Genomic DNA, 26374 nt, shown 5'->3' with positions numbered 1-26374 from the left:
CGAGGCGGCAGGCCTCGGGCAGCCCCCCCCAAAAAAAGAAGAGGCCAGGTGTTGCAGGGCGCTCCGCGCGCTCCCTGCTGCTACAGCAGCAGCAACAGCAGCCTGTTCCAGGCCCCTCTGGCTGGCTGGGGCGCTCGGTGGTCTCGCTCTACAGGGCATGGAGGTATGTCTTATGGAGGTGGTGTGCCTCGTGATTTTTTTCACGGAACAAGTGTGCCGTGGCCCAAAAAAGGTTGAGAAACACTGACCTACACTATACATTCAGAGCTATCTCGCCAGTTTTCTGTTAACATTTTGGATTCGAAAATACGCTAAGTTTCTAATCACTCCCTCTTTAGGCAGCTAATAAATGCAGAATATATCTTTCATTTTTATATTCATAAGACTAATTAAACACTGGTAGAATGCAGGGCAGATAAAGCATCCAATATGTGAAAAAATGAAAAAGTACAAATTAAAATCTCAAGAGCAGAGGATGATTGTCTACTCACTGTATAAACCCAAATTAAATAATGATGAGAAAAATAATCAGTCTATTTTTATCCATTTTTTTAAAAAGGGAGCACACCACTCAGTCTGTGTATGAAAGTAGAAATAATAAATATAACCTATAAACAGAAACCATGGAGTCAAGAAGAGTCAGACACGACTGAACAACATAAATAGAAAAAACAGAAATCCTCCTGTACTAGAACATATCAGGTTTAAAAACACAAACAAAAAATTTAAGCCTGCTTTTTAATACATTTTTTAAAAAGGAAGCGCGCCACTCAGTCTGTGTTCTCTCCCTCCAACCTCCTTAATGAAAAGGAGGCGGAACGGTCATCAATAACAGGCAGCAGCTGCAAAATGCAACACTGCCTGCTCGCTTCGCGCTCAGAAGAGAACACTTCGACTCCTCCTCGTGGTTTGCGCGTCCAATCACTTTCGAGTACACTTCTCTAGTTACAAACTATAGAAATGATCCCTGAAAGTATAGTCTTAACTCTGCACTCCGCGCTTCAAAAGCCAGGCGGCGGCTCTCCGCTTTCCAAGTCACGGTAGCACAACAGCCTCCGATCGGTTCCTTCCCCCTCCCCGCCCACGTCCCCGACCCTCTCCCCCCAAAGTTGCACCCGGAGACAGCAAGGCTGCTATTCCTGCCCACGTCCGCCGCTCTGGCTCCATTCCGGGCGAAATAACCGAGTTTCAATTATATTCCCAGCAAAATCCATCGGGAGCAGGACGCGGGGCCACGCCTCCTATTTTGCATAGTCCCCGCCCCTCAGAATAGGCCACGCGTTTTCGTCTATCCTTTAACCTTGATCCAAGCAAGATTTATTATTCTACTTCATAAATTACGTTATTTACTATTGTTGCATTTATATACAGTAATGTACAGATGCACTAGACTAAGAGAAAGCAAGTCCACATCTTTCCCAGACTCCTACAAGCTCAAGGGGGAAATGCTATCAGGAATCAATTACACTTTTTGTGTTTACAGATATTTATCTACAGCTGCTCTCTATCCTATACACCAGTGGTTCCCAACAGGTGGTCCGGGGACCCCCAGGGGTCCGCGAGCTATGCCAGAGGGGTCCGCAAGATGCTATTAGAATAAAAAAATATATTAAATATAAATATATTTTGTATGATAACAGATTTTTTTTGTTTTGGCCGCTTCCTGCATGAGCAGAGTCTAGCGCAAAACTAGAATTAGATAGAGGCAGTAGTTCTGCTGTATGCTGTTAGGTGGCGCTTTACAAACACTACTGTTTTGCAAAGAGGCAGCGCGCGCATTCTACTAACGCTCACCTCCCCAAGATGCTTTGCGCGCGTCGGCTTCATTTGTGCGCTACTGCGCAGGTACCCTGTCTTCTCCATTCCCCTCCCTCCTCCCTGGCGCGCGCTGCCTCTTTGCAAAACAGTAGTGTTTGTAAACAAGAAACTTGGAGATAAGGCAATGAAAAAGATCCTTCCATTTGCAACCACATATTGGTGTGAGCAAGCATTTTCTTCCATGTGTTTCATGAAAAACAAATATAGGAATCGGCTCGACATGCGGTCGGATTTCAGAGTGAAAGTTTCAAGTTTGGAACCTAATATTTCAGAAATAATGGACTCAAAGGACAGATTTAACTCATCTCATTAAGAACTGAAAATTAAAACTAACTGTTTACTGATGGAGTACTCTGTTGTAACTGTAAAAAATGTATAAATATAAAATATAAAAAGACTCTTAATTTGGCTCTCACTTCTTAATTTTAGGATTAGGAATTAATGGGGGTCCTTGTCACAATAGCGGCTCGATGAGGGGTCCTCGAGAAAATTTTGTTGGGAACCCCTGCTATACACACTTGCCAAGGAGTAAGTATCATTACAGAGGCATCCTCCTCAGTATGCATATTACAGTATTGCAGCGTGCAAGGGCTTCTCACAGGCTTAGCAAACTAACTATCCTTCAAAAGGAGCAGGACCATTTGGTTCCTTTGCAGCTTACCCATGCGCGTAGCCAAGATTTGGGGGGGGCAGGCTTCTGTTAGGGGGGGCAGAAAACCTCAGATCTGTATTGATATGTATTGATTGAGGGGGAGCAGCTCCCCCCCCCCCGCGCTACACCTGTGAGCTTACCACCAAGTAAGCATGCATTGTGTCACTAACAAACAGCAAGTAGTAAATACTGTAACAAGATTTCCTTCTAAAAGGTACATCATGGAGAGTGAAAACATTTTCCTCAGAATTGAGTCCAACTGTGTTTAAGGGGATTTTCTTCCCCTGCACAGGATCCCAGCCTTAATCAGACATCCTGTTTCAAAACCTTTCACATCCACAAACTTTGCAAGCTTGGAAGGGATTGATCCCCCCGCCCACTTATTTTACCACAATGCATTTAGAAATAGGTAGCTCCTCCATATGAAGGGTGCATTTTGCTACCATGTTGTTGTTGTTGTTTAGTCGTTTAGTCGTGTCCGACTCTTCGTGACCCCATGCTACCATAGCCAATGTAAAAAAAGGTAAAGGACCCCTGACAGTTAAGTTCAGTCACAAACAACTCTGGGGTTGCAGCGCTTATCTCGCTTTACTGGCCAAGGGAGCTGACATTTGTCCGCAGACAGGTTTTCTAGGTCATGTGGCCAACATGACTAAGCCGCTTCTGGCAAAACCAGAGCAGCGCACAGAAACGCCATTTACCTTCCCGCCGGAATGGTACCGTACCTATTTATCTACTTGCACTTTGACGTGCTTTCGAACTGCTAGGTGGGCAGGAGCTGGGACCGAGCAACGGGAGTTCACCCCGTCGCGGGGATTCGAACCGCCAACCTTCTGACCGGCAAGCCCTAGGCCAAGGGCCCCCAAACTAAGGCCCGGGGGCCAGATGCGGCCCAATCGCCTTTTAAATCCAGGCCACAGACGGTCCGGGAATCAGCATGTTTTTACATGAGTAGAATGTGTCCTTTTATTTGAAATGCATCTTTGGGTTATTTTTGGGCATAGGAATTTGTTTATTTTTTTTTCAAAATATAGTCCGGCCCACCACAAGGTCTGAGGAACAGTGGACCAGCCCCCTGCTGAAAAAGTTTGCTGACCCCGGCCCTAGGCTTTGTGGTTTAGACCAGCGTTTCTCAACTGCTGTTCCGCAGCACACTAGTGTGCCGCGAGACGCTGGCTGGCGTGCCGCGATGTGCGGCGACGAGAAGGGCGATTTTGCAGCTGCAAACTCCACCTCCCTGGGCGTCCTATTTCTTCGCCCCTTCTAGTTTCCACAGACCAATGAGCTTTCATTATTTCCATTTTCCCCATGCCTCACGTGACAGGATCATCCCAAAATCCTTTAGCCAAGATGGCAGCCCCCAGCTAATAGTGTCGCACGTGTGTCTCTTTTTTGGAAAATCGAGCGGACTTCAAGTAGCTACTTTTAAAATATTCAATCTCCATCATTCAAAAGGTAGTTTGTTGCTAATTCACAGAGGCATGAAGACCAAATCGTCCTCTCACAAGTCCGAGAACACGCACAGGGTAAGATACGGGACGGCGGGGTCGGGTGGGGTGGATCAGAAACCCGGATCTTTTAAGAACTCGGCAGCGCTGACCCGCCGGAAAGCAGTATTTGGCAAGTGTTTCTTACAGTCATAATTATAATATAGGGCGGCACAGTTAATTTTTTAAACTTTTTTAATGGTGGTGTGCCTCGTGATTTTTTTCACGGAACAAGTGTGCCGTGGCCCAAAAAAGGTTGAGAAACACTGGTTTAGACCGCAGTGCCATCCACGTCCCCAAAGCTAATGTACTCACAGCGAAATATAACCTATGGGACTTATTTCCACAGGAGCTGGTGACTGCCACCAGCTAGGACTGGCTTTAAGGTAAAATTGGACAAATTCATGGGGTGGGGACTAAGGCTATAAATGGCTACTAGTCATTATGACTCTGCTTTGCCTCCAGTTGCTCAAAACTACAGGAGGGAGTGTGCTTGTGCTCAAGTCCTGCTTCTGGCTGGCTTCTGTAAAACTAGGATGCTGGATTAGATGGGCCATTGGCCTGATCCAGCAGGCTCCTCTTACGTTCTGTTAGTTGCTAACAGATATACTGTCATCCTGTGCATTTGTTCCTTGACTTTGATATTTGAACCAGAAAGTGGGGAAACAGAACAGAGTTTTATCTCTGTTTGTGGTTATACTGTATATTTAATTGGATGTTATCTGTAAGCTTCATTGAGTTCCTGTCAGGGGTTGGGTACAACAACAACAACAACGACAAAGGTTCAAATCCCCACTCAGCTATGAAGGCAGTCACTTATTTCCCAGCCAAACCTACCTTACAGGGTTGAATGTAAGGATAAAATAGGGAAAAGGGATAAGCAAAGGTTTGATATAAACATAATGTATGAAAATATTTTAAACTTCCTGGGTAGATGAATGCAAAAGAGTGTCATCGTCATCAAAGGATCTGGGATTTATGGATGTGTGCTCTAGAACATATATCTCTCCCCTAAACAAAGTCCTCTGTATTTGTAACAGAGGCTGAAAGCTGTTGAGAAACTGGGATAAAATTATGTGCAAAACGTTTTCTAAGGAAATGCAAATTGAGATTGTTGTATCAGTACAGTACTGCTATTTGTGAATATAATTAGAATTTTAAAGAGATTATTTTGTGTGCTATCCCAGTAGTCTTCACTCAGAAAGGACAATAGTACTGTATACAAATACCCATCCAGCAAACGATGGAAGAATTAACCTGGGTCATTTTGCAAAGCAAAGCAGAATGCTTGCTCTGCCATTGAGCTCCTACACCCCCAGAAATCCGTATTACAGTATATTTATATTTGATGGACCAACACTGGCAGAATGTAGAAATAATAAATATAACCTATAAACAGAAACACGCCATAGCACACGTGCTATGGTCCATGGGGTCAGGAAGAGTCGGACACGACTAAACAACAACATAAACAGAAACAAGACCAGAGCCTGGCATGCTCTGGTCCATGGAGTCAAGAAGAGTCAGACACGACTGAACAACATAAATAGAAAAAACAGAAATCCTCCTGTACTAGAACATATCAGGTTTAAAAACACAAACAAAAAATTTAAGCCTGCTTTTTAATACATTTTTTAAAAAGGAAGCGCGCCACTCAGTCTGTGTTCTCTCCCTCCAACCTCCTTAATGAAAAGGAGGCGGAACGGTCATCAATAACAGGCAGCAGCTGCAAAATGCAACACTGCCTGCTCGCTTCGCGCTCAGAAGAGAACACTTCGACTCCTCCTCGTGGTTTGCGCGTCCAATCACTTTCGAGTACACTTCTCTAGTTACAAACTATAGAAATGATCCCTGAAAGTATAGTCTTAACTCTGCACTCCGCGCTTCAAAAGCCAGGCGGCGGCTCTCCGCTTTCCAAGTCACGGTAGCGCAACAGCCTCCGATCGGTTCCTTCCCCCTCCCCGCCCACGTCCCCGACCCTCTCCCCCCAAAGTTGCACCCGGAGACAGCAAGGCTGCTATTCCCGCCCACGTCCGCCGCTCTGGCTCCATTCCGGGCGAAATAACCGAGTTTCAATTATATTCCCAGCAAAACCCATCGGAAGCAGGACGCGGGGCCACGCCTCCTATTTTGCATATCTCCCGCCCCCTGTGACGCCCGACCACTTTTGCAGTTCTTTAACCCTTGGTGTTATTATACCACTTTGCAATATCCTCAGTACAGTACTGTACGTACATTTTTGAGGTAGACTGCCCCTCCAAAGGAAGACTCCCTTTTGCAATTACAGCTAATGGTTCTCTATGTATTCCTATAAACCATTATCTAGGCATTTGTATAATCAATCCACCTAGGACAAACTTCAATTTCATTACAAAGCACTACAATATAGAGAAAGGGAAAATGCAGCAAGATTTAAAAGAAGTGCTGTTACGCATCAATGCAAAGAGAGGCAGCATAATCGGTGTCTTTTTCACATCTCACCCCGAGCCCTCACCGTAATCAGGCAGGAGGAGCACAGAGGGAGTTACTATATTGTTTATTTTAATACATAGTAAATACTATTTTCCTACACCTGGGGGGATTCCAATTATTTAAAATAATTGTTTTAATTTATGGCAGAACAACACCGCTACCTACTTGAAGCCACCCTGAGACATTGTCAGGGGAAAATGCAGTGAATAAATAAGTAAATATAAAAATAATGATAATACTGTACAGTGTACTATGACAGAATCATAGAATTGTCGAGTTAAAAGGGTCCACGAGGGTCATCTAGTTCTAATACAACCCCCTGTAATGCAGGAATCTTTCGTCCAACATGGGGCTCGAACCCACTACCCTGAGATCAAAAGCCTCATGCTTACAGGTGGTAAGGCAGGGCTGGTCTTTTTGCGGGGTAGCAAGGGCTCCCCCCCCCTCACTCTGCTGAAACAGGGGCCTGGGGGGCTGCTTCTTTTCACTCTCCAGAGTTCTGCCCGCAAAGTCCTACTCCGAAGGATACCTCTCCCCCCACCTCCAACACCAGCCCTTACCTTTTTTCAGAAGTTTCTTCACTTTCACGTGATTGCCTTGCTTCACATATTCGTGCAAACGAGCTTCAAGAGATTCGCTTTTCAACGTCCCCAGTTTCACTGGACAGGGGATAGGGAGTAAATGGGCCATTGTCCTTGGTCCCCACAAAAAAAGAAAGATAGTTCAGGATAGGTTTTTGGGGGGTGGGGGTGGGGTGGGGGTCCTCCACTAACAATATCCCATTCTCACACACACACATTCTTTTTAAGGCTGCTCGGAGTAAGGCTCAGTGACCTCAACGGGCAAACTCGCACGTGTGCGCCCCACTCCAAGAATATCTTTGAATCCCGCGTTACACCTACGCTCTTTGCTAAAGAGTAAATTCGGATTGCATCCATTTTACGTATTATTACATTCATTAACCGTCCTAGGTCAGGTTACCACAATTTAAAATTCAGAATTAACAAGAGTTTTAAAAAAAAAACCAGCACAGCCGCCGGGAATAGCGTGGGCCCTGAAAACGCTAACCTAAGGTGTCAATGGCCAGGGCAAAGGGGTGAGTTTTTTCGCATTTAATAGGGGAACATTTTTTATTTGGTGCGGGGGCACAATCCATTCTTCCAAATAACCTTCACGCACACAGCCAACTTCAAGTATGCTTTTTAATAAAGCATGACATACCACTGATTTCCGTGGAACAAAGCAAATGCGTTTAGGATTGCAGCAAGGGCTGCTATTTCCGCACTTTTGGATGTGGATCAAAGCATGCCCCGCAAATGATCCAAAGGCCCGCCGCGTTTTCCCCTTTCCCCATTTTGTCTGTGTCTCACTCGGGTCTCACTCCTAATATTTCTCCCGACAAGATCCAAGCTACTGCTGCCCCCTCCCCCAACTCCTCTCTTGCTATAACGACACCTGCCTCCCCCTCCTAAATTATCCTTTCCCGCCCCTGAACAGGTCTTCTTTCCCGGTCCCAGACCGTGAAACCCACCTGCCCACCCCTTTTGCCAACCGTCGAGGTCTTCATCCGTTAGCGGCTCTGGGGAGCGCGTTCCTTTCGTGGGATCCAACGTGCCTACGCGAGGGCGCTCAGAAATGTTTATGCACCCAGAACTAGCAATGAAGGTTGCACGAAAATGCGCGTGAGAGAGATTGTGCACCTTAAACTGGACTACAAAATGAGAGATTGCTGGAGTTGTGTGTGTGTGTGTGAGAGAGAGAGAGAGAGAGAGAGAGAGAGAGAGAGAGAGAGAGAGAGAGAGAGAGAGACTCATACATCCTAATTGGGTTACAGCAAAGATTGCATGGCTGTGTTATAATATTCATGCATCGTTTTGTGCGCAAGATTGTATGCGCTCAAGTGGTTTACAAGTAAAGACTGCAGGAGTTTTAAGATTTATGCACTCTAATTATGCTAACATTGCATTCCTGTGTGCAAAATTCATCACTGTGCAACATTTATGCACCCTGACTGGTTTATAATAAAGACTGCATGACTGCACGAAGGGGGGGGGGTATTCATGCACTGTGTGAGTGGCTAATATTTATGCACCCTGAGTGGGTTGGAATATAATATTGCACAGCTGTGGTGTGCAATATTCATGAACAGTGAAGATATGTGTGATATTTATGTACCTTAAATAAGTTATAGTAAATGCCAGAAGTAATTTCACTTTGTATAATCATTAAATTCAGTGTGCGTTATATTATTCCATCTGTGTCTCTGTTTGTAATATTTATGCATTCTAATTGGGTTGCAATTAAAAAATGGCCAACGTGTGTGCAGCTAGAGGCCCAGGTCTCAATTTTTGAACCTATTTTGGTGCTTTGGATTAATTCTTAGGAAGTGGAGAGGTGAAAGGATGTTTTGCAATGGTTATTTAGGCTAGCCAAAAGGAGCATTTAGATTCAGGGGCAGTCTACCTCTCAATGCCTTCCAGTAGAGTCATCAGTTTGGCTGACTCCTGTTGGAAACAGAAAACTCAACTAGATGGCAGCTTAATCTAGCAGCAGGGAACTTCTTTTCCGGAAAGAAGCCAATCATACATATGATCCTGATATCAATTAAGATTACCCTGGGAGGGGATCCTTTCCTCTAAGTCAGGGGTTGTCAAACTGGAAGTTTTTAATATTTAATGCTGCATTGTTTTAACACTTGATTGGGAGCCGCCCAGAGTGGCAGGGGAGACTCAGCCAGATGGGTGGGCTACAAATAAAAAATTATTATTACTGTATTATTACTAGTGGACGCTTCAGGATTCTAGGTGGGTGGTAGGGGGTTCTATGGCACAAGCTGAATCCTCCTTCCATTGAGCACTGGTGGGCGCAGCAAGGAAATTTTACCATCAAGAAAGATGCATTAGTGGGTGGTAGGTATAAAAAGATTGACTATCCCTGCTGTGTGGGATGCAGGTGGTGCTGTGGTCTAAACCACAGAGCCTAGGGCCTGCCAATCAGAAGGTCGGCAGTTTGAATCCCCGTGACGGGGTGAGCTCCCATTGTTTGGTCCCAGCTCCTGCCCACCTACCGTAGCAGTTCGAAAGCACATCGAGTGCAAGTAGATAAATAGGTACCGCTCCGGCAGGAAAGTAAATGGCGTTTCCATGTGCTGCTCTGGTTCGCCAGAAGCGGCTTAGTCATGCAGGCCACATGACCCAGAAGCTGTCTGTGGACAAATCCCAGCTCCCTCAGCCTATAGAGCGAGATGAGCGCACAACCCCAGAGTCGTCTGTGACTGGTCCTAATGGTCAGGGGTACCTTTACTTTTTTACCCCTGCTTTAAGTTATTATTAATACCCCAACCCCAGAATCCTATATTCACATCATTTGCTGATTGCAGAGAAATTTTAGGCAACCCAAAAAGCACAGGGTTAAAAATAAGAGAATATTGCAGAAATAACTAAGTGGGGATAATAGTAGATCAAATTAAATAAATCAATGAGGCCTAAATAGGCATGATTACAGTCTCAATATGTGCAGGGAACAGCCAAGCCAGGAAACTGTGTGTCACCTTTCCCCCTTTTTAAGGGAAATTCCCTCATTCCGAATAGGATTCCTCGTGAGAAAAGGGAAAAGCTGACAACTATATCTGAAGCCTATATGGGTCATAAATAAGTCCCATTGAGTTCAGTGGGGCATATTGCCATGCACAGTACTGTAAATAGGCATAGCATTGCTGGCACTGTGCAGCACAATCCTATACTGTACTCAGAATTAAGATCCTTTGAATTAAATGGGGTTTATGTCCATGTAATTGACCAAAGGGTAGAAATCAGAAGCCCCATTGAATTTAATGGGATTTTCTCCTTACAAGTGTGCATTTCTCAAGAGTAACATCCTGTGTATTTTATGGGGTTTACGGCAGTGCATTTGGGCAAAGGACTGAAATCCCATGTGTTTCTCAGAAGCCCCGTTGAATTAAATGGGATTTACTCCCATTTAACAGGGCCACGACCCTATGTGGCTTCTCAGTAGTAACCCCCATTGAAAGAAACAGGATATACTGCCATGTTAAGTGGGCACAGGGTTGCAACCCTATGAATTAAATGGGATTTACTCCTATTTCGGTGGGCGTCAGGGTTGCAGCTCCATGTTTGCCTCCTCAGAAGTAAACCCTACTGAACCAAGTGAGATTTACTGCCTTTTTAAGATGGTGAGGGGTTGCAATCCTATGAATTAAGTGGCTATGTAAGTGGGCGCCAGAGTTGCAGCTTCATCGTTGCCTCCTCAGAAGTAAGCCCCACTGCATTAAATTAGATTTACTGCCTTTTTAAGATGGTGCAGGGTGGTAAACCACACTATGATCTTTAAGTGGGATTTACTCCCAATGCAAGCGGGCGCCAAGGTAGCAACTCCATGTTTTGTCTCCTCAGCAGTAACCCCCATCAAATGGGATTTCCCGCCCTGTTCAGCGGGCGCAGGGTTGCGACTGTATTATGCACGGCTCGCCAGGAGCAAGCCCCATTGACTTCAACGGGATATATAATAAGTAAGGGAGCGGGGTTGCAACCTTGTGCTTGTCTCCTCTCCCTTCTTTTTCTCCTGTGGGAGGAGAAAAATGCCGCTCAAAAAAAGGGGGCCGGGCTGAGAGGAATGGAGGACCGCCTCCTCCTCCTCCTCCATCATCATGGAGCAGAGGGACGTGGGCAGCTTCCCCTTACCGCCGAGTCTCCGGGAGAAGTTAGTGGCTGCCGGCTTCCAGACAGCCCAAGAAGTGATCGAGGTCGGGCCCTGTCAGCTCAGCAAAGGTACCGACGACGAGGCGGCGGCGGCGAAAACGCCCTCATTGAGGAGAAAGACGTTTTCCCGCGCAAATGCTTCCCGCCAATTTTTAAAATTCCCCCCTCAGCCGGCCTTGTCTCGGTTTAGGAGTCAGGCGCCCTCTCCTCACTAATGCTCCTCCAGGATTTACGTATAAGCTAAACAAGCTCGAAAAAAAAAATTTAAAGGTGAAAAAACTGGACGTACATTTCCAAAATATAAGATAAAAAAACCTGCATACAGCAACAGTGTTTTGTGTTGTGTAGGCTTCCTATGATCATAGCTGCCAAGTTCTCCCTTTTTTTAAGGGAAATTCCCTTATGCTGAATAGGCTTCCTCGCGAGAAAAGGGAAAACTTGGCAGCTATGTATGATGTACATATTTTGTTACGTGCAAATGGTTTTTGATACCTATTGGGTCCACAAATTACCATATAGCATATATTCAACACAAAAAACGATGGCAATTTGTTGTTGACAAAGGACAGCTGGACCTATAAAGGGCCCCATTACCTTCAGTAGCTTAGGGCCTCATGAAACCTAAATCCGGCCCTGTTCCTCCTTATAATAAAAAACGATAACATGATAATAAATCCCAGCCTGAGTCATAGTTGAGAGTAGGCCTATTGGAACCAGTTCTTTAATGTCCGCTTCAAATCGTAATGGAGAGTGGACCTATTGAAATCAATTGCCTGCCAACCCACCCACCTTAATGTCGCAACTGCAAGGAGTAGACCCATAGCCATGGACCCTGATATTTGATATCCGCCTTTGGTTATAATTAATAGGAGACCCGTTGACGTCAATGGTTGGATATTTTGAGTTAAAACTCGTTAAAATCAAAGGGCTTTGGGGTGATACTGTTGGATCTGCTCAGGAGTGTGGCTAGCAATCAATAGCTCCCATTGTTGTTTAGAGTGGAACCTCGGTTTACGAATTTTCAGTTTACGAACGCTGTGGACCCATCTAGAACGGATTAATTCACTTTCCATTACTTTCAATGGGAAAGTTTGCTTCAGTTTATGAACGCTTCAGGTTAAGTACGGACTTCTGGAACCAATTAAACCCATGCTTCGGGTTAAGTACGCTTCAGGTTGAGTACTCACGCAGACCCGTCTGGAACGGATTAATCCACTTTCCATTACTTTCAATGGGAAAGTTCGCTTCAGTTTATGAACAGATTTCCGGAACCAATTGTTTTCATAAACCGAGGTACCACTGTAGTAGTAAAGGCTTCTCAAGTATTAATTAAAAAGCTTTGTGTGATATCAGTGATCTATTTAATAGCACTCTCCACATGTTTGTTAACAGCTTGGTGTGGTGTTGTATCCTTATTTAATGCTTTCCAAATCTTAGTTTTGTAAAAAAAAAAAAACACTTTTTGTGGTATCTATACATATTAATACAAACAATAACCACACAGAGCTTCAAAAGTGAAGACTTGGAATGCATTGTTAAATTTTGTAATACTGAAGTATTCTGTTTTTAAAAAAATAAAAAAAGCTTTGTTGTATCCATCATTATGTGGCTGGGGAAACCCAGCCAGATGGGCGGGGTATAAATAATAAATAATAATAATAATACCGGTAATTCCTTATATAATATGTATATATATATCCTTATATAATAATGCTCTCAGAAGTCTTAATTAAAAAAAATACACAAAGCTTTGTGTAGTGTCAGAAAGGGATCTGGTTCTGCCCTATTGAGGCTTTAAAAAGTGATCTTCCAACATGGAAAGATGGTAGGGACCTTGAAGGTTTTTTCTAAGCCTAATTCTTGGTTGAGCCACTAACAAAAACTTTGATCAGTTCATTAAGGCTGTACAGGAATCCTAAACTCCTAATTTACAATGGGAGTAATACATGACATTGAACTTGCTGGGACTTCTGAGCAGACCTGCAGGAGGATCATGTTGACATACAGGATCCCACTGAAAACAAACTGTTGGTTTGAAAGGAAGCAGCTGGTGGTCTTTTTGTATATAGACAGAAATACTATTCAGGAACTCTGCATTTTGTGCATTCGACCAAAGTTGTGTAGTTGTGGTTATAGTGTTGGACTAATACCTGGGAGTATTAGGGACGCGGGTGGCACTGTGGGTTAAACCACAGAGCCTAGGTCAGCAAACTTTTTCAGCAGGGGGCCAGTCCACTGTCCCTCAGACCTTGTGCGGGGCCGGACTATATTTTTTTGGGGGGGGGGAAATGAACAAATTCCTATGCCCCGCAAATAACCCAGAGATGCATTTTAAATAAAAGGACACATTCTACTCATGTAAAAACATGCTGATTCCTGGACCACCCGTGGGCCGGATTTAGAAGGTGATTGGGCCGCATCCGGCCCCCGGGCCTTAGTTTGGGGATGCCTGGCCTAGGGCTTGCTGATCAGAAGGTCGGCGGTTCGAATCCCCACTACGGGGTGAGCTCCCATTGCTCGGTCCCAGCTCCTGCCAACCTAGCAGTTCAAAAACACGTCAAAGTGCAAGTAGATAAATAGGTACCGCTACAGCGGGAAGATAAATGGCGTTTCTGTGCGCTGCTCTGGTTTGCCAGAAGCGGCTTAGTCACGCTGGCCACATGACCTGGAAGCTGAATTCAATAAATAAATAAAATTGGGAGCTACCGCAGAAAAGCTCTCTGGGTGACCTTGGGGCAATCTCTCAGCCTAACCTACCTCACAGGGTTATTACGAAGGTAAAGCGGAAAGGAGAGAGCTGTGTATAACACCTTGAACTCCTTGAAGGAAAAGTGGAATATAAATGTAATACCAGTAATACTAACGTATTTCTAGTATAGGCACTTTATCCTGTGAGTAAATCCCATTTAACTCAGTGGGGCCTGCTTCTGAGGAGATGGGATAAGATTGCACTGCTAATTTGTCACTTTGTGTTCATAACCACTAGATGTCACTATTATATTGCACTTCAGAAATACGTAGATACAGTACTCTGATTTCCAGTCCTCTTTACTAGTTATTTTTGTAATGCATTGAATTTATTTGGATAATGTGCAAATGCCTAAAATTACAGACTGAAAAAAAGAAAATGTATATAATCAAAACACTTGCCAAAATGTATTACAAACGGGGATATTTGTATTTTGGTGAGTTACTCACCCCCCTTAGTAAGTAATTTGTAACTTGTGTTTTTGCAATTGAACATAAAAGATGCATTAGAATATATATTAGATGCAGTCAGTCAAATGCAGTTAAACATCACCATTAAAGAATCACAATAACTTTTTTTTAAAGTAATAAACCTTCAGCAAAACATTATGTTTTCAGTCAGTCAAACCTTACAACGTTAACGTCTGGGTATTTGCACATAGGAAAAGAAGGGAACCATTTTAATTCACTACTTTGATTTGCCCAGTAACTGTCAGTGGCAAAATTATGAACAGTATTATTTAGCAGAATGCATTAAAAATTGCCTTCTATTGTCTCAGACCAGGCATCCCCAAACTGCGGCCCTCCAGATGTTTTGGCCTACAACTCCCATGATCCCTAGCTAACAGGACCAGTGGTCGGGGAAGATGGGAATTGTAGTCCAAAACATCTGGAGGGCCGAAGTCTGGGGATGCCTGTCTCAGACCATTGGTCCGCATAACTCAGTATTGTCTACACTGACTGGCAGCAGTCCACCAAGGTTTCAGACAGGAGTCTTTTTCCAGCCCTAGTTGGAGATGCCAGAGCTTAAACCTGGGGGCTATCATCATGCTAGGTAGATGTTCTCGACTGAGCTACGACCCTTCCCTTACTGTTCTTTGCTTTTCAGAAAATTAAAGTCTACTGTATTTTGTTTCCCCCCCCCCCAGAAGTTGGGATTTCAAAACAGGAGGCATTAGAAATTCTGCAAGTGATCAAACAGGAACAACATGGCGTTGAAGCAAATACTGTGGGGTTGGATCAGGCACCCGCCAAGAAGTACACAGCCCTTGAACTTCTGGAAGAGGAGCAAGCTCACGGTTTCATTATAACCTTTTGCTCTGAACTGGATGGTATCCTGGGAGGGGGCATTCAGCTGACAAAAATCACAGAGATCTGCGGAGTGCCAGGAGTCGGCAAAACACAACTATGGTAAGAACTGCTGCCAAAACTCACATTTGAAAGCCTTTTCTGCACTTCTCACGATTCACTATAGTCTGGGGGGAGGAGTAGACTATGGTCATGGTAGCTCTTCATTTTAGCACTGATGTATCTTGCTCAGAAGAGTCCATAGCTCAGTGGAAGTGTATCTTCACCTTTTGGTCCCATTTGTTTCAGTGGAACCTGCTTCCAATTAGGTAAGCAAACACGTTCAGTACTTAGTGCTTTATTGTCTCACGGTGGGTGTTTCCTAAACCTGCAGATTTTCATAGGCTGACACAATGCCCAGTTGCCCATTCCATGTTGCACAAATCTCTTTGTAGTGTCATTTGCTTTCTGGGTTCTCCCACTCTCTCTGCCAGAAAGGGGGGGGGGAGATTTCGCCAGCTGGAGGTGTGCTTTTTTGTTGTTGTTTAGTCGTTTAGTCGTATCCGACTCTTAGTAACCCTTATTTATTGATCTTTAACTATCTTTCTCCCTGTGGCCTTTCCTTTATGTCCTCTTTCTCAGCATGCAACTAGTGGTGGATGTGCAGATTCCAGAATGCTTCGGAGGGCTTGATGGAGAAGCTGTTTTCATAGACACCGAAGGGAGCTTCATGGTAGACCGAGTTGCAGATATGGCAGCTGCGTGTGTTGAGCATTGCCGGCTTATTGCTGAAACACATCCGGAAGAAGGTTTATTATCAAACTATATGCCCACCGGCGCTGTGGTTAAACCACTGAGCCTAGGGTTTGCTGACCAGAAGGTCGGCGGTTCGAATCCCTGTGACGGGGTGAGCTCCCGTTGCTTGGTCCCAGCTCCTGCCAACCTAGCAGTTCGAAAGCACATCAAAATGCAAGTAGATAAATAGGAACCGCTACAGCGGGAAGGTAAACGGTGTTTCCATGTTCTGCTCTGGTTTGCCAGAAGCGGCTTTGTCATGCTGGCCACATGACCTGGAAGCTATACGCCGGCTCCCTCAGCCAATAATGCGAGATGAGCGCGCAACCCCAGAGTCGGTCACGACTGGACCTAATGGTCAGGGGCCCCTTTACCTTATATGCCCACCTAAGTTTTTTTTTGGGGGGGGGGTTGTAACATCAGGTCTGGAGACCAAATGAAGCCCTCCAGGCATCTTTACCTGGCCCTTATGACTTGTAGGCCACAGCCTACAAGTCATGAGCTGTTACAAGTTGCCTTGCAACAGTTTTGTTAGGTTTTTTTTATTGGGAGGAGAACATTGCCTTGCCCTCTGCCTAGATATCTTCTACCGCTACACTGAGAATGTACTGTTCAGTTGACTTCCACAGCCAGGAATTAAGTCACTCCACATGCCTTGCTCTACATAGCTATCTCTAAGTGTAAGGGACAGGCTGGGGAACAAATGTCACGGTTTTACAAATGTGTTCAACATAGATTCTTATTTCCTTCAGACCATCAAACAGCACTGGAGACTTTCTCCCTTGAAAATATTCTTTCTCATATTTTCTACTTCCGTTGCCATGACTATGTGGAGCTGCTGGCACAGGTGTACCTCCTCCCAGACTTCCTTGCTGGGCATCCAAAGGTAGGGAGATCCTGCAAGTGAGAACGAAAAAAATATAGTGTGTGTGAGGGGGAGTTACTTCTTGTCTCTGATTCATTTGATCTGGGTTGCATTGCTAGTTTGACTGGATTGACGTCAGTTTGTGTATTATACTCTAGGTGTCCTTTTTGATTGTGCATTCATGATTATTGGCGCTCATGATTTGGGGTGGCCATACATGATTCTACTTTCAGTGTTACTTGTGCCTGGAAAAGTTTTGGGACAGGCATGCTCTTTGTTTCCTGCAACTTACTGCTGAAATTCTGTAACGTGTCATACTACAAATGTTCCAATTTGTCCTACTTCTGTTGCACTATAGTACAAGGATGCCCCTCCAGACAGCAATAATGCAGTAGCAATGGGAAAGCACCACACAACATCTAATAAAGTGTGGACCACCCTGCATAGAATCACCACTAATGCATTACTATTGCATCAATAACATGTTGCAGAAGATGCCTGCAGAAAAAACTAATCTGGATGGCCCCCCTTTTATTTCCTTGCCTACCACACCACGTTTACTTAAAGCTCACTCCTGACTGAGTTAGGCATGCTTAAACCCACTGATGTTAATAGGTTTAAACACAGATACGACACAAGGCAGGTGCAGTGTTGCCTAATCTTTTCATGCTTGCAGCCTTCTCCCATTCCATTGTGAGCTGCTTTCTCTTCCCCTCTTACCTGTGAATTCTTGTAATGTACACTAATCTTCCCTTCTCTCTTTGGAACAAACCATGTTTAGCCTCAACCTGTGTTTGCTTGAAGATTTTGTATTTGTTAGCTGCATCCATGAATCAGCATAGTTAAGAGGTGCGGGAATATAAATATTTTAAATAAAAATAATGAAAACATGTTGCCTAGAGCAGAGGTTTCTGGACCACTTGACACCAGCTATTTCTATGCCTGCTACTTTTCTCCATTGCACCAGAGGCTTGGCATAACCATGGCCTCTCTATCATCATCATTACTACTACAGTGGTGCCTCACAAGACGAATTTAATTCATCCCACAAGTCGCTTCGTATAGCGAAAAATTCGTTTTGTGAAGCGGCTCCCAAAGGAACGCATTGAAGTGTGGTTTCCCGTAGGGTGCCTCGCAAGACCAAAAAAAAAAAATCGTCTTGCGAGGCACCCTATGGGACAAAAAAAAAATCGTCTTGCAAAGCGTGCCATAGGAAACTTTGTCTTGCGAGTCTCCATTGAAATCGCAAAACGCGTTCGTTTTGCAAGTTTTTCGTCTTGTGAGGCATTCGTCTAGCGAGGTACCACTGCACTGTAGCCGGTGTGTGCTCTAAGTTAGGTAAACTATGTATGTACATTGTGTGGTGGTGGTCTGTGTAGTTATTAAATATTTTCTTGGTTTAAAAGTCCACACATCATCTCTATTTTCAGATCATAAAGTCTTCTACAGATCAGTTATATTCAATGTGAGACTTTAATGTTGTATATAGTATAGGCTTGGGTGAGGGTGGGGGGAGAGAAGGGAGTGGTGGTCTGTGTAATTATGTGTGTGTTTGGGGTTTGTTGTTATTGCTATCCTCTCTGGAGAAGTGATAAGCTTGGAATATTCTCTTTATCATTGGGCAGAACAGCAGCAGCTATTAAAGGACACAGTCCCGTCCTTGTGTCTATTGATTCTACACATCAGTGGAAAATAGCTTGGAGGTTGATATGTGTTAAACCTGCAGCACGTGGTGCTGTGGGGAACCATGAAGCAAGTTTCTGCATTCTGTTGGAAGCATTGATTGATTGAATGTACCAAAAGTGTCAGAGAGTTAATAAATCAAGGAGCACCTACTGCCAGCCACTGTCAGCTAGTGTGAAGCAGTAGTCTTCAAACTTTGCAGATCCAGGTCCCACCTTAACTCAAACAAGCATTTGGAGACCTATTACTTAATCTACCATACAATTGCATGGTGGTAGTACTGCTGTTGTGACCCACCTTGGATCAGGCTGTGACCCAGTAGTGGGTCCCTGCCCACTAGTTGAAGGTCAGTGGTGTAAACAACATTGAGCTAGATAGATCAGTGGCCTGACATGGTACAAGGCACTCTGGCTTTAGGGCTTTTTGCTACCCCAGGGAGGGTTGAGAACGATTTCTATGTCATAATTTGATTATCCAATCTCCCTTTTATGTGGAGCAAGCACTGGGCTGTTCTAGGTATGCTTGTCTTGGAAGTTGAATATTCCCAGGCAGCTGAGCTGGTAAATGCACAGCAGGACTGGCTTACTTGTGGTGGGTGAAGAATTTTTGCAGCACAAGTAGCAACAGCAAAGGAATGCTAATAAATCATAATTAAGCATGGTGATCGCATTGAGCCCTGAGCAATTCTAGCTGACTTCCTTCAGAATTATGAATGAATCAGTTAGGCAAAAGCAAATATCTAGAGGGGAGGTAAGAGGCTCCACAGCATAGGATGTATTTTAATGTGTGTATTTGTTGTTGGAGTGCCTGTAGGTTTATTGCACAAATTGGGGGGTGGGAGGGGGGGAGATACATGTATATCATCGTGGAAAACTTGCCTTTTGTTCGAAAGAGAGGAGAATTTTAGCCTGTACAATTTACAATTGCATAGAGAAGTTTGAAACATAAAGTCATGTTCTGGTGAAGCCTTTAAAAGTTGTGGAACATAGGAAGCTGCCTTATACTGGCTAAGTTTATTTGCCCATCTAGCCTTGTATTACCTTTTTCTGCATACATGTCTTATGTTTAAAGCACACACAAACACCCAAGAATCCTGGGAACTGTGGTTTGTTAAGGGTGCTGGGAGTTGTAAGAACATAAGAAGAGCCTGCTGGATCAGGCCGACAGCACATCCAGTTCAGCATCTAATTCTGATAGGGGCCATCCAGATACCTGTGGGGAACCCTCAAGCATGACCTGAACACAAGAGCACCCCTCCCTCCTACATGCCTAAAGTGTGCACCTATAAATACTCATTTTTTCCCCTTGTTTATTAAGGGCCACTTCAATCTTTTATTTATATTTTGTATTTATTTATTTTTTAATGTGCACTGGTGGCTCATATGCTTTCCTGACGCTGATTTCTGCGAATAGCAGCTTGCTGTGTTTTATATCCTCCTGTTAGGTACGATTGGTTGTGATTGATGGAGTTGCCTTCCCTTTCCGCCATGACATTGAGGATCTCTCACTGCGAACACGGCTTTTGAACGGCCTGGCCCAGCAGCTGATCAGTATTGCAAATGATCACACACTAGCTGTGAGTTGTTGTTGTTGTTTGTTTTATGAGGTGGGGGCAATCATAAATGTTGTTTTGCAACATACAGGTTACTAAGCACTGAACGAAATGTGGTTTAAACTGCTGCACAAGAGTTGGCTACAGAATAAAACTGAAGGGGCATGCTTCTTTTAAAATGGAGTGTTGAGATTCCTAGAACACTAAATTCTAAACTGGGTACCAGAATCCATGTTTGAAGGAAGCAAAAATAATTAGGGTAGTAATAATAAAATAAAAACAAAAAAATGCCTGCTGAAAAAATACGATAATTAAAATTCCATCAATCCTGGTTTAAACATATACGTATCTTAATATAGGCAGTCCAAGGAGGAATCTAAATAAAATGAATGATTATAAGTCACACGTTCAAGTGTACATAGGACAATGAGATCTCCCAACCACTGGTGGATAAGTGGTTGGTGTTCATCCTTCCAATCCTTATCATTTTTGACAACCTTAGTTAAAAAATAAAGGGGCGGGAATTCTTCCAACAATGACGGGTCTGTTTTAATACACTTTTGTGGTGTCTTACACATATCTGCTGTGCAGTTCTACAGAGTTTAATCACTGTTGGATGTGGGTTTTTTGTAGCATTCTTATTCATTCCTTTATTTCATTTTCATCTGGTTTGTTTTTGTTTGTTTCGTGTGTTGGTTTAAAAAATTGTTTTACTATGATCATGGCATTTTATTGGTGCTGTATTATGCCGGGTGTTCCATTTTGGATATAAACCCAGCAAATAAATTTTATTGCTTTTCTACTCTGCTTTCTGTGAGCGGCTCACATTACGCTGAACAATAAAACAGCAAGAACTTAAATACAATCTCCAACATCAATAAAATGCCCCAAGACAAGAATCAAAGACACAGATTCCGCTGATTAAAATTCCATCTACTTTATTTGAAAGCACTCTGAAATAATATTGCCATTGATCTGCTTTCTGAAAGTTAGCAAGACAGATAACGGGCAGACTGCCCTGGACAGCGACTCTTCACTGCTGAGTCATGGTGACTAGGAAAGCTCCAGTGATGTGAGATGGAAAGTTTTCCAGAATGGGAAGTTTTCCAGTGCTTTTATTTTTTCTGTTGAAATCTACCCATTTTAGAAGTTCATTAGTAACAATGATGTAACTTAGGCAAACTTGTCAGTTTCAAAGTTTTTAGTTCCATTAATGATAAATAAAAGTAAAATAACAAGCTAAATGAGATCGCTCTGTAGGGCAGGAGTGGAGGGACCTCAGGCTCTGGGGCTGAATGTGACCCTCCAAACCCCTCTGCTTGGCTCTTGAGGCTCTCGAGATCATGCTTTGCAACCTCCCTGAGTGTTCTTCCTTGGTTGGAATGGTGTGCTTGAACTCTGATAATGTGTCTTGCTTCTCTGGAAGATGGGTAGGGAATTGTTTGAGATTGTGAAGAAATTAACCTATGTACAAAGGTAAACATCTTCATGAACTGCTCTGCCCACTAATGCCTCTGGCCTCACACCTGCCACTGGCATGTTGCCCCCCCTCCCACCCAGATGTTTCCCCAGAAGAGAAAAACCATACCATAAAGCTTCCCTCCCACCTGCTCTAGAGCAGGGAAGAGAAACTTGGGGGTCAGCAACCTAAGGCCCATGGGCCACAAGCGACCCTTGAGTGTTGTTAAACCGGCCCATGGACCCCCGCCACCTTCTCTGTCGGCTCCTGGCTCCAGCGCGGAGCAGAGTGGGGACCACCTTCCGCGACGCTGGCCGGCTTCCCATTGGCTGCAGGAAGCTCCTGCAGCCAATGGGAAGCTGCGAACGCCTCCTCCACGCTGGAAGGAGTGCCGGAAATAGCATTTGCGCTTGCGTGCGCGCCCACTCCGGCCCACTGCGGCGTCTGCAACACCATGAATTGGCCCAAGCCAATTGGCCGACACGAGGATATTTTTCTGTGCAAACCGAATATTTTCTGATTCAAACTGCCCTCATTTGTGTGGAAATTCCCATTCCCCACCCCCTGAAATCCCATATCACTGGAAGGCTCTGGCTTGTGACAGCCTCCTGCTGTCCTTTCAGACACCGGTAACAGCCAATTTCAAAGCTCAGGAGAAAATGTGTGGGTGGATCTTCTTTCTCCCCTCACAGCAAACGCCCACATATTTCAAAAGCGGGTTAAAGGGTTTCCTGCCTTCCACTGATAATTATGTTTAAAGGAAATTAACCCCTGGCCTTCACGAAAAGACTTGCAGCTGGTCACTCAGAGGAAAGCCACTTTGCTTGCTTGCGGGGGAGGAGCTGTCTGTGGGAGGAAATCCTTAGCATCCTGCCTTGCAGATTTCCTTTGTTGTTGCACCCTTTGACCTCCACTTAAAGGTGTTGCAGACAGGGCCAGCTTTGTGCCAGCTGAGGGCAGGCATGAGCTGTGTAGCCTATTTATAGGTGGGCTTTTTTAAAACCCTGCCATGTAGAAAGGGATTGTTCAGGAACGAAGCTTACGCAAGTTCTGGAATGGTGCTCTGGAATGGTGCTCGTCTGCCTCTCCTCTCTTGTCTCTAGGTAACTCTTGCTCCTCCTCAAGCTGCAATTCTGTGAGCACGCTGGGATTTCTTTTTTATTGCTGCACTACTAAAAATAAACACCGCTACTCAGATAATGTCGGGAAGGAAGTATAACATAAAAAGAGCCCCGCTGGATCGGAGCAAAGGGATATATAGTGCAACATCCTGTTTTCATGGAGATGCCTCTGGGAAGCTCACAAGCAGGACCCGAGGGCAATAGCCCTTTCCAACTCTTGGGCTGTGTATATATTATCTGTTTAAAATGTGGCTAGGCTGCTCTCTTTCGCAAATTGGATCAAAACTGGTTGCCGGCGGAGGAATGCTCAAAACACAGCATTCCATAAGAAACAACAGGATAGATACAGATCGTGGCTGACAGTGTGCTCACTACTTCCCAAACCAGTGGTGAGACCACAGTGGACACAGCAAACAGTAGCTGCTTGGAAGCATGCTGCCTCTGATGTTGGAGACAGTCTATTGCCATCATGACTAGTAACTCGCTCCCACAGGTGATGGCTTTAAAAGATGCTTGGGCCCAATTCATGGAGGAGGCAGTAAATGCTTCTAAATACTAGTTGCTAGAAACCACAGGAGGGGAGACTGCTCTTGTGCTTGCTTCGTGCTTATGCTTGGGTCACACTTGAAGGTTTCCCAACTTGTTGGCCATTGTGAGAACAGGATGCTGGGCGAGATGAGCCATTGGCCCCATCCAGCAGGTTTTCTTCTGTTCTTTGCATCCACTGATGGTCTTATCCTACATGCATCTGTCCAAGTTCCTTTTTAAAAGGACATCTAAATTGGTGGTTACATCTTGTGATATCAACTTCTAGAGTTCAGCATTGTTAGGAGGCCCCTTATTCCTTGAGTCCCTCTGGGAAATGTAGCTGGGGGGGGGGATAGGGATCTCCTAACAACTCTCATCACCCGTAACAAACTACAACTGCCAGAATTTTTGGGGGGAAGCCACGACTATTTAAAGTGGTATTGTAGTCTGGTGTGAATGTGACCTTAGTGCAAATTTCTCCTAATATGCACATCTTGTATGTGATTTCGCCTAATGTGCGAGTATTTGCAAAGTCATTTTGCTGAACATACTGAATTCTGGAAGTTATTTTCAATAATATGTGCATTTATATGTGCTTTGCTGTACACATTACCAGACTGGAGGACTTTGGTGAAATATGGAGAAGGTAAATTTTGAAGGATGGCTTTGTTTCAGTTCTCATATTGATTTGGAAAGTGCAAATTAGGTATAATAAAAGCAAGCTGAATCGTGTTTCTCCCCCATCCCTAGTTGGAGTTCAGCCACAAGTCCCTTTCCCCCCAGTGTGTGTTAACCATATTTGATGTGGTTTTTCTCCCTCTTCATCCCCAACTGCTCCCCCCCCAAGGTTGTGTTGACCAATCAAATGACGACAAGACTTGAACATGGCCATTCCTCTTTGGTACCTGCCTTGGGTAAGTGTTTTATACTGCAAGTTGAAGTAGGGTTGCCAGACTCAATAGTGGACAGGACTTCTGTGCCTTTAATTGCCCTGCTCTCTTTTGAGTCTGGAAACCTTAAAGAGAAACCAGCAGACCCTTTGCTTGGAAATTAAACAAAGGGTCTGCTGGTTTCTCTTTAAGGTTTCCAGACTCAAAAGAGAGCAGGGCAATTAAAGGCACAGAAGTCCTGTCCACTATTGAGTCTGGCAACCCTAAGTTGAAGGATGCTTTTTCTGCTTTATACAGACCAGGTTTTTCTTTCAAGCACCGTGAACAAAAGAACCATGACAGCCAATCTTGTTTCCCCGGTGATTCTCTCTGAAGATAACTTCACACAGAGAATGTCCTATACAAACCAGGAGCTCCATGGTTATAGCGCCTGATTCTCGGGGCCAAGTCCTGTGATTGCACCAGCTGGCACAAATATGTGCTGCTGTGATCCTGGAAACTGGTACCTTTAACTGCAGACTTCTCAGTTAGTATTGGGCATTCTCAGAGCAGAGGTATCCCTGGGGGATACTGAGGGAGTATCCTAGCAAGAAAAAAACTGACTGGCTTTGAGGCATCCTTCAGAAAACAAAGGAAGGTTGAAATTGAGGACACTTCAGCAAAGACCTCCCTGCCTGAGACCAGTGGATTATATACTTGTAAACTGCTCAGAAGCCATTTTAACCATGTAAGAGGTATATAAATTAATAGATGATAATAATGATAATTGGGCTCAATGGGGCACTGCCCCACCAGCCTCAATCTTGCCTTCAGCAACTTTCCACCTGTCTGTCCTCTTACTTCCAACCAGCCCTGGCTGTCAGTTTTCCCCTCCTCCTTAGTCTCCGTGTTGCTCATGAAACTCAGCAGGGAGGAGGAGGAAGATGGGGATGAAAGTAGAATTAGTTGACTTTGCCTCTTATTGGCTCTGTCTCCACCTGTTGGGCTCCCTGCTTTCCACCCTGCCGGTCTCAGTGGATATCAGCGGCTACTGCCTGTGACCTTGGAGATGCATTGCCAGCCAGGATACACAATACTGGGCTAAATGTGTAATGAGTTTGGCCTGGTATAAAGCAGCTTGCTCTGTTCTTATGCAGTTTCAGGAAAGCTTGCTGTGTTCATGTTGGTATGAAACCAGTTCATATCAACATGAACAACATAGCTCTCGAGCATCTCTGAATAAACTCACTGCGAACTGAAAGGCTTTTTGAAGGCCCTCAAGGAGCAGGCTTTTGTTTTGGTTTTTAATTGACACTGTTCTTAGAGATGATCGGTAACGTTTTTAATTAGGCTCCCCTCTGGCTTATTCTTTTCTTTTTTAATTAAATAATGTTCAGCATCAAGATGTGCTTGTAAGGATATGAACCTTGGCAATTCAAATTAGAGGTAGGCACAGGAAATTGGAATGTGTTCTTTCATTGTGTCTCGTCCTTTGTAATACATTCTATACAACTGTCTAGAATGTAGAAGTCACAAGTTTTGGAGAGCGAAGCAAATGTCACTCATTTGTGTATTTATAGTCACAAAGTATGAGACACTGTCTGTTTAAAAAGATAGTTGTTAACTGAGCACAGGTTTCTACCGAAAGCTAGAAAATAGAGAAATGAAAGGATTTTATTCCACAAGCCCATAAACAAAGATGCAAAATCAGAGATGGATAAATGCGCTTCTCTCCCTACAGCACTACATATTCCCAGGACATTTCAAAGAGTAGGCTTCTTTACTTGAGGTTGTGTTAAATTCCTTTCCTTAAAATCATGTCCTCGATTTCAGGTTTTAGGAGATAATTAATGGAATCTTTGGTATTCAGCCTCAAAAAACTCTTGTGTTGAGATTTGGGTACTATGTACATTCTTAAGTTTAATAAGTCAATTGCCTGCTGTTAGATTAGTTATATCAGCTAGAATTCTTTACTTGGTTGACAGTTCCATGAGAAAACATAGCTGCTTCTATGCTGCTACTATTTCCTGTCAGGATTCCGCCACATACTGGTAAATTCTTTTTTCCTGAAAATACCTGACTTCTTGCAATAAGGAAACCGATAGGGAAGCTTGCTTTGATGCAACGTCATCTAACCTCCCCACAAAGAAATTGTGGGGTAAATGATACGTGATTTCATTAGATCATCGAGGAAAACTTTGGAAATCAGATATTAACTTCACTGCATGCGTTGCTATCAAAGAAAATATTATGAAGCTGTTTTACAGGTGGTATTTAACCCCTGTGAAACTGGCTAAAATTTATAAACTAACATTGAATC

General features: G+C 44.1%; 2 protein-coding genes and 2 non-coding genes across 4 annotated transcripts in view; 1 reads left to right on the top strand and 3 right to left on the bottom strand.

Moving 5' to 3' along the window:
• The window catches only part of TEX14 (testis expressed 14, intercellular bridge forming factor), a 52334-nt gene extending 44749 nt beyond the window's left edge, over nt 1-7585 (bottom strand). Inside the window, exons 1-2 of the mRNA XM_088658205.1 lie at nt 7498-7585; nt 6990-7088 (exon numbers count right to left, since the gene is read on the bottom strand). Of these exons, the coding sequence (XP_088514331.1) occupies nt 6990-7088; nt 7498-7585 (187 nt within the window). The remainder of the gene's footprint in view (nt 1-6989; nt 7089-7497) is intronic.
• Nucleotides 766-983, bottom strand: LOC118078357 (small nucleolar RNA U3). Its single transcript, XR_004691718.3, has one exon. It is a non-coding gene; the product is annotated as a small nucleolar RNA U3 (small nucleolar RNA).
• On the bottom strand, nt 5607-5824 carry LOC118097426 (small nucleolar RNA U3). The gene has a single exon (XR_004694036.2). It is a non-coding gene; the product is annotated as a small nucleolar RNA U3 (small nucleolar RNA).
• Nucleotides 7586-10886: 3301 nt separating the features above from the next.
• RAD51C (RAD51 paralog C) overlaps nt 10887-26374 on the top strand; it is a 30389-nt gene continuing 14901 nt past the window's right edge. The window contains exons 1-6 of the mRNA XM_035139527.3: nt 10887-11216; nt 15044-15305; nt 15825-15991; nt 16730-16863; nt 19970-20101; nt 24033-24099. Of these exons, the coding sequence (XP_034995418.1) occupies nt 11096-11216; nt 15044-15305; nt 15825-15991; nt 16730-16863; nt 19970-20101; nt 24033-24099 (883 nt within the window). The 5' untranslated portion in view covers nt 10887-11095. The remainder of the gene's footprint in view (nt 11217-15043; nt 15306-15824; nt 15992-16729; nt 16864-19969; nt 20102-24032; nt 24100-26374) is intronic.

This window comes from Zootoca vivipara, chromosome 14 (genome assembly GCF_965207765.1).
Source record: "Zootoca vivipara chromosome 14, rZooViv2.hap1.1, whole genome shotgun sequence".
Lineage (NCBI taxonomy): Eukaryota > Metazoa > Chordata > Lepidosauria > Squamata > Lacertidae > Zootoca > Zootoca vivipara.
Note: the sequence above shows the minus strand (reverse complement) of the source record. Positions and strands in the feature narration are given on the sequence as shown.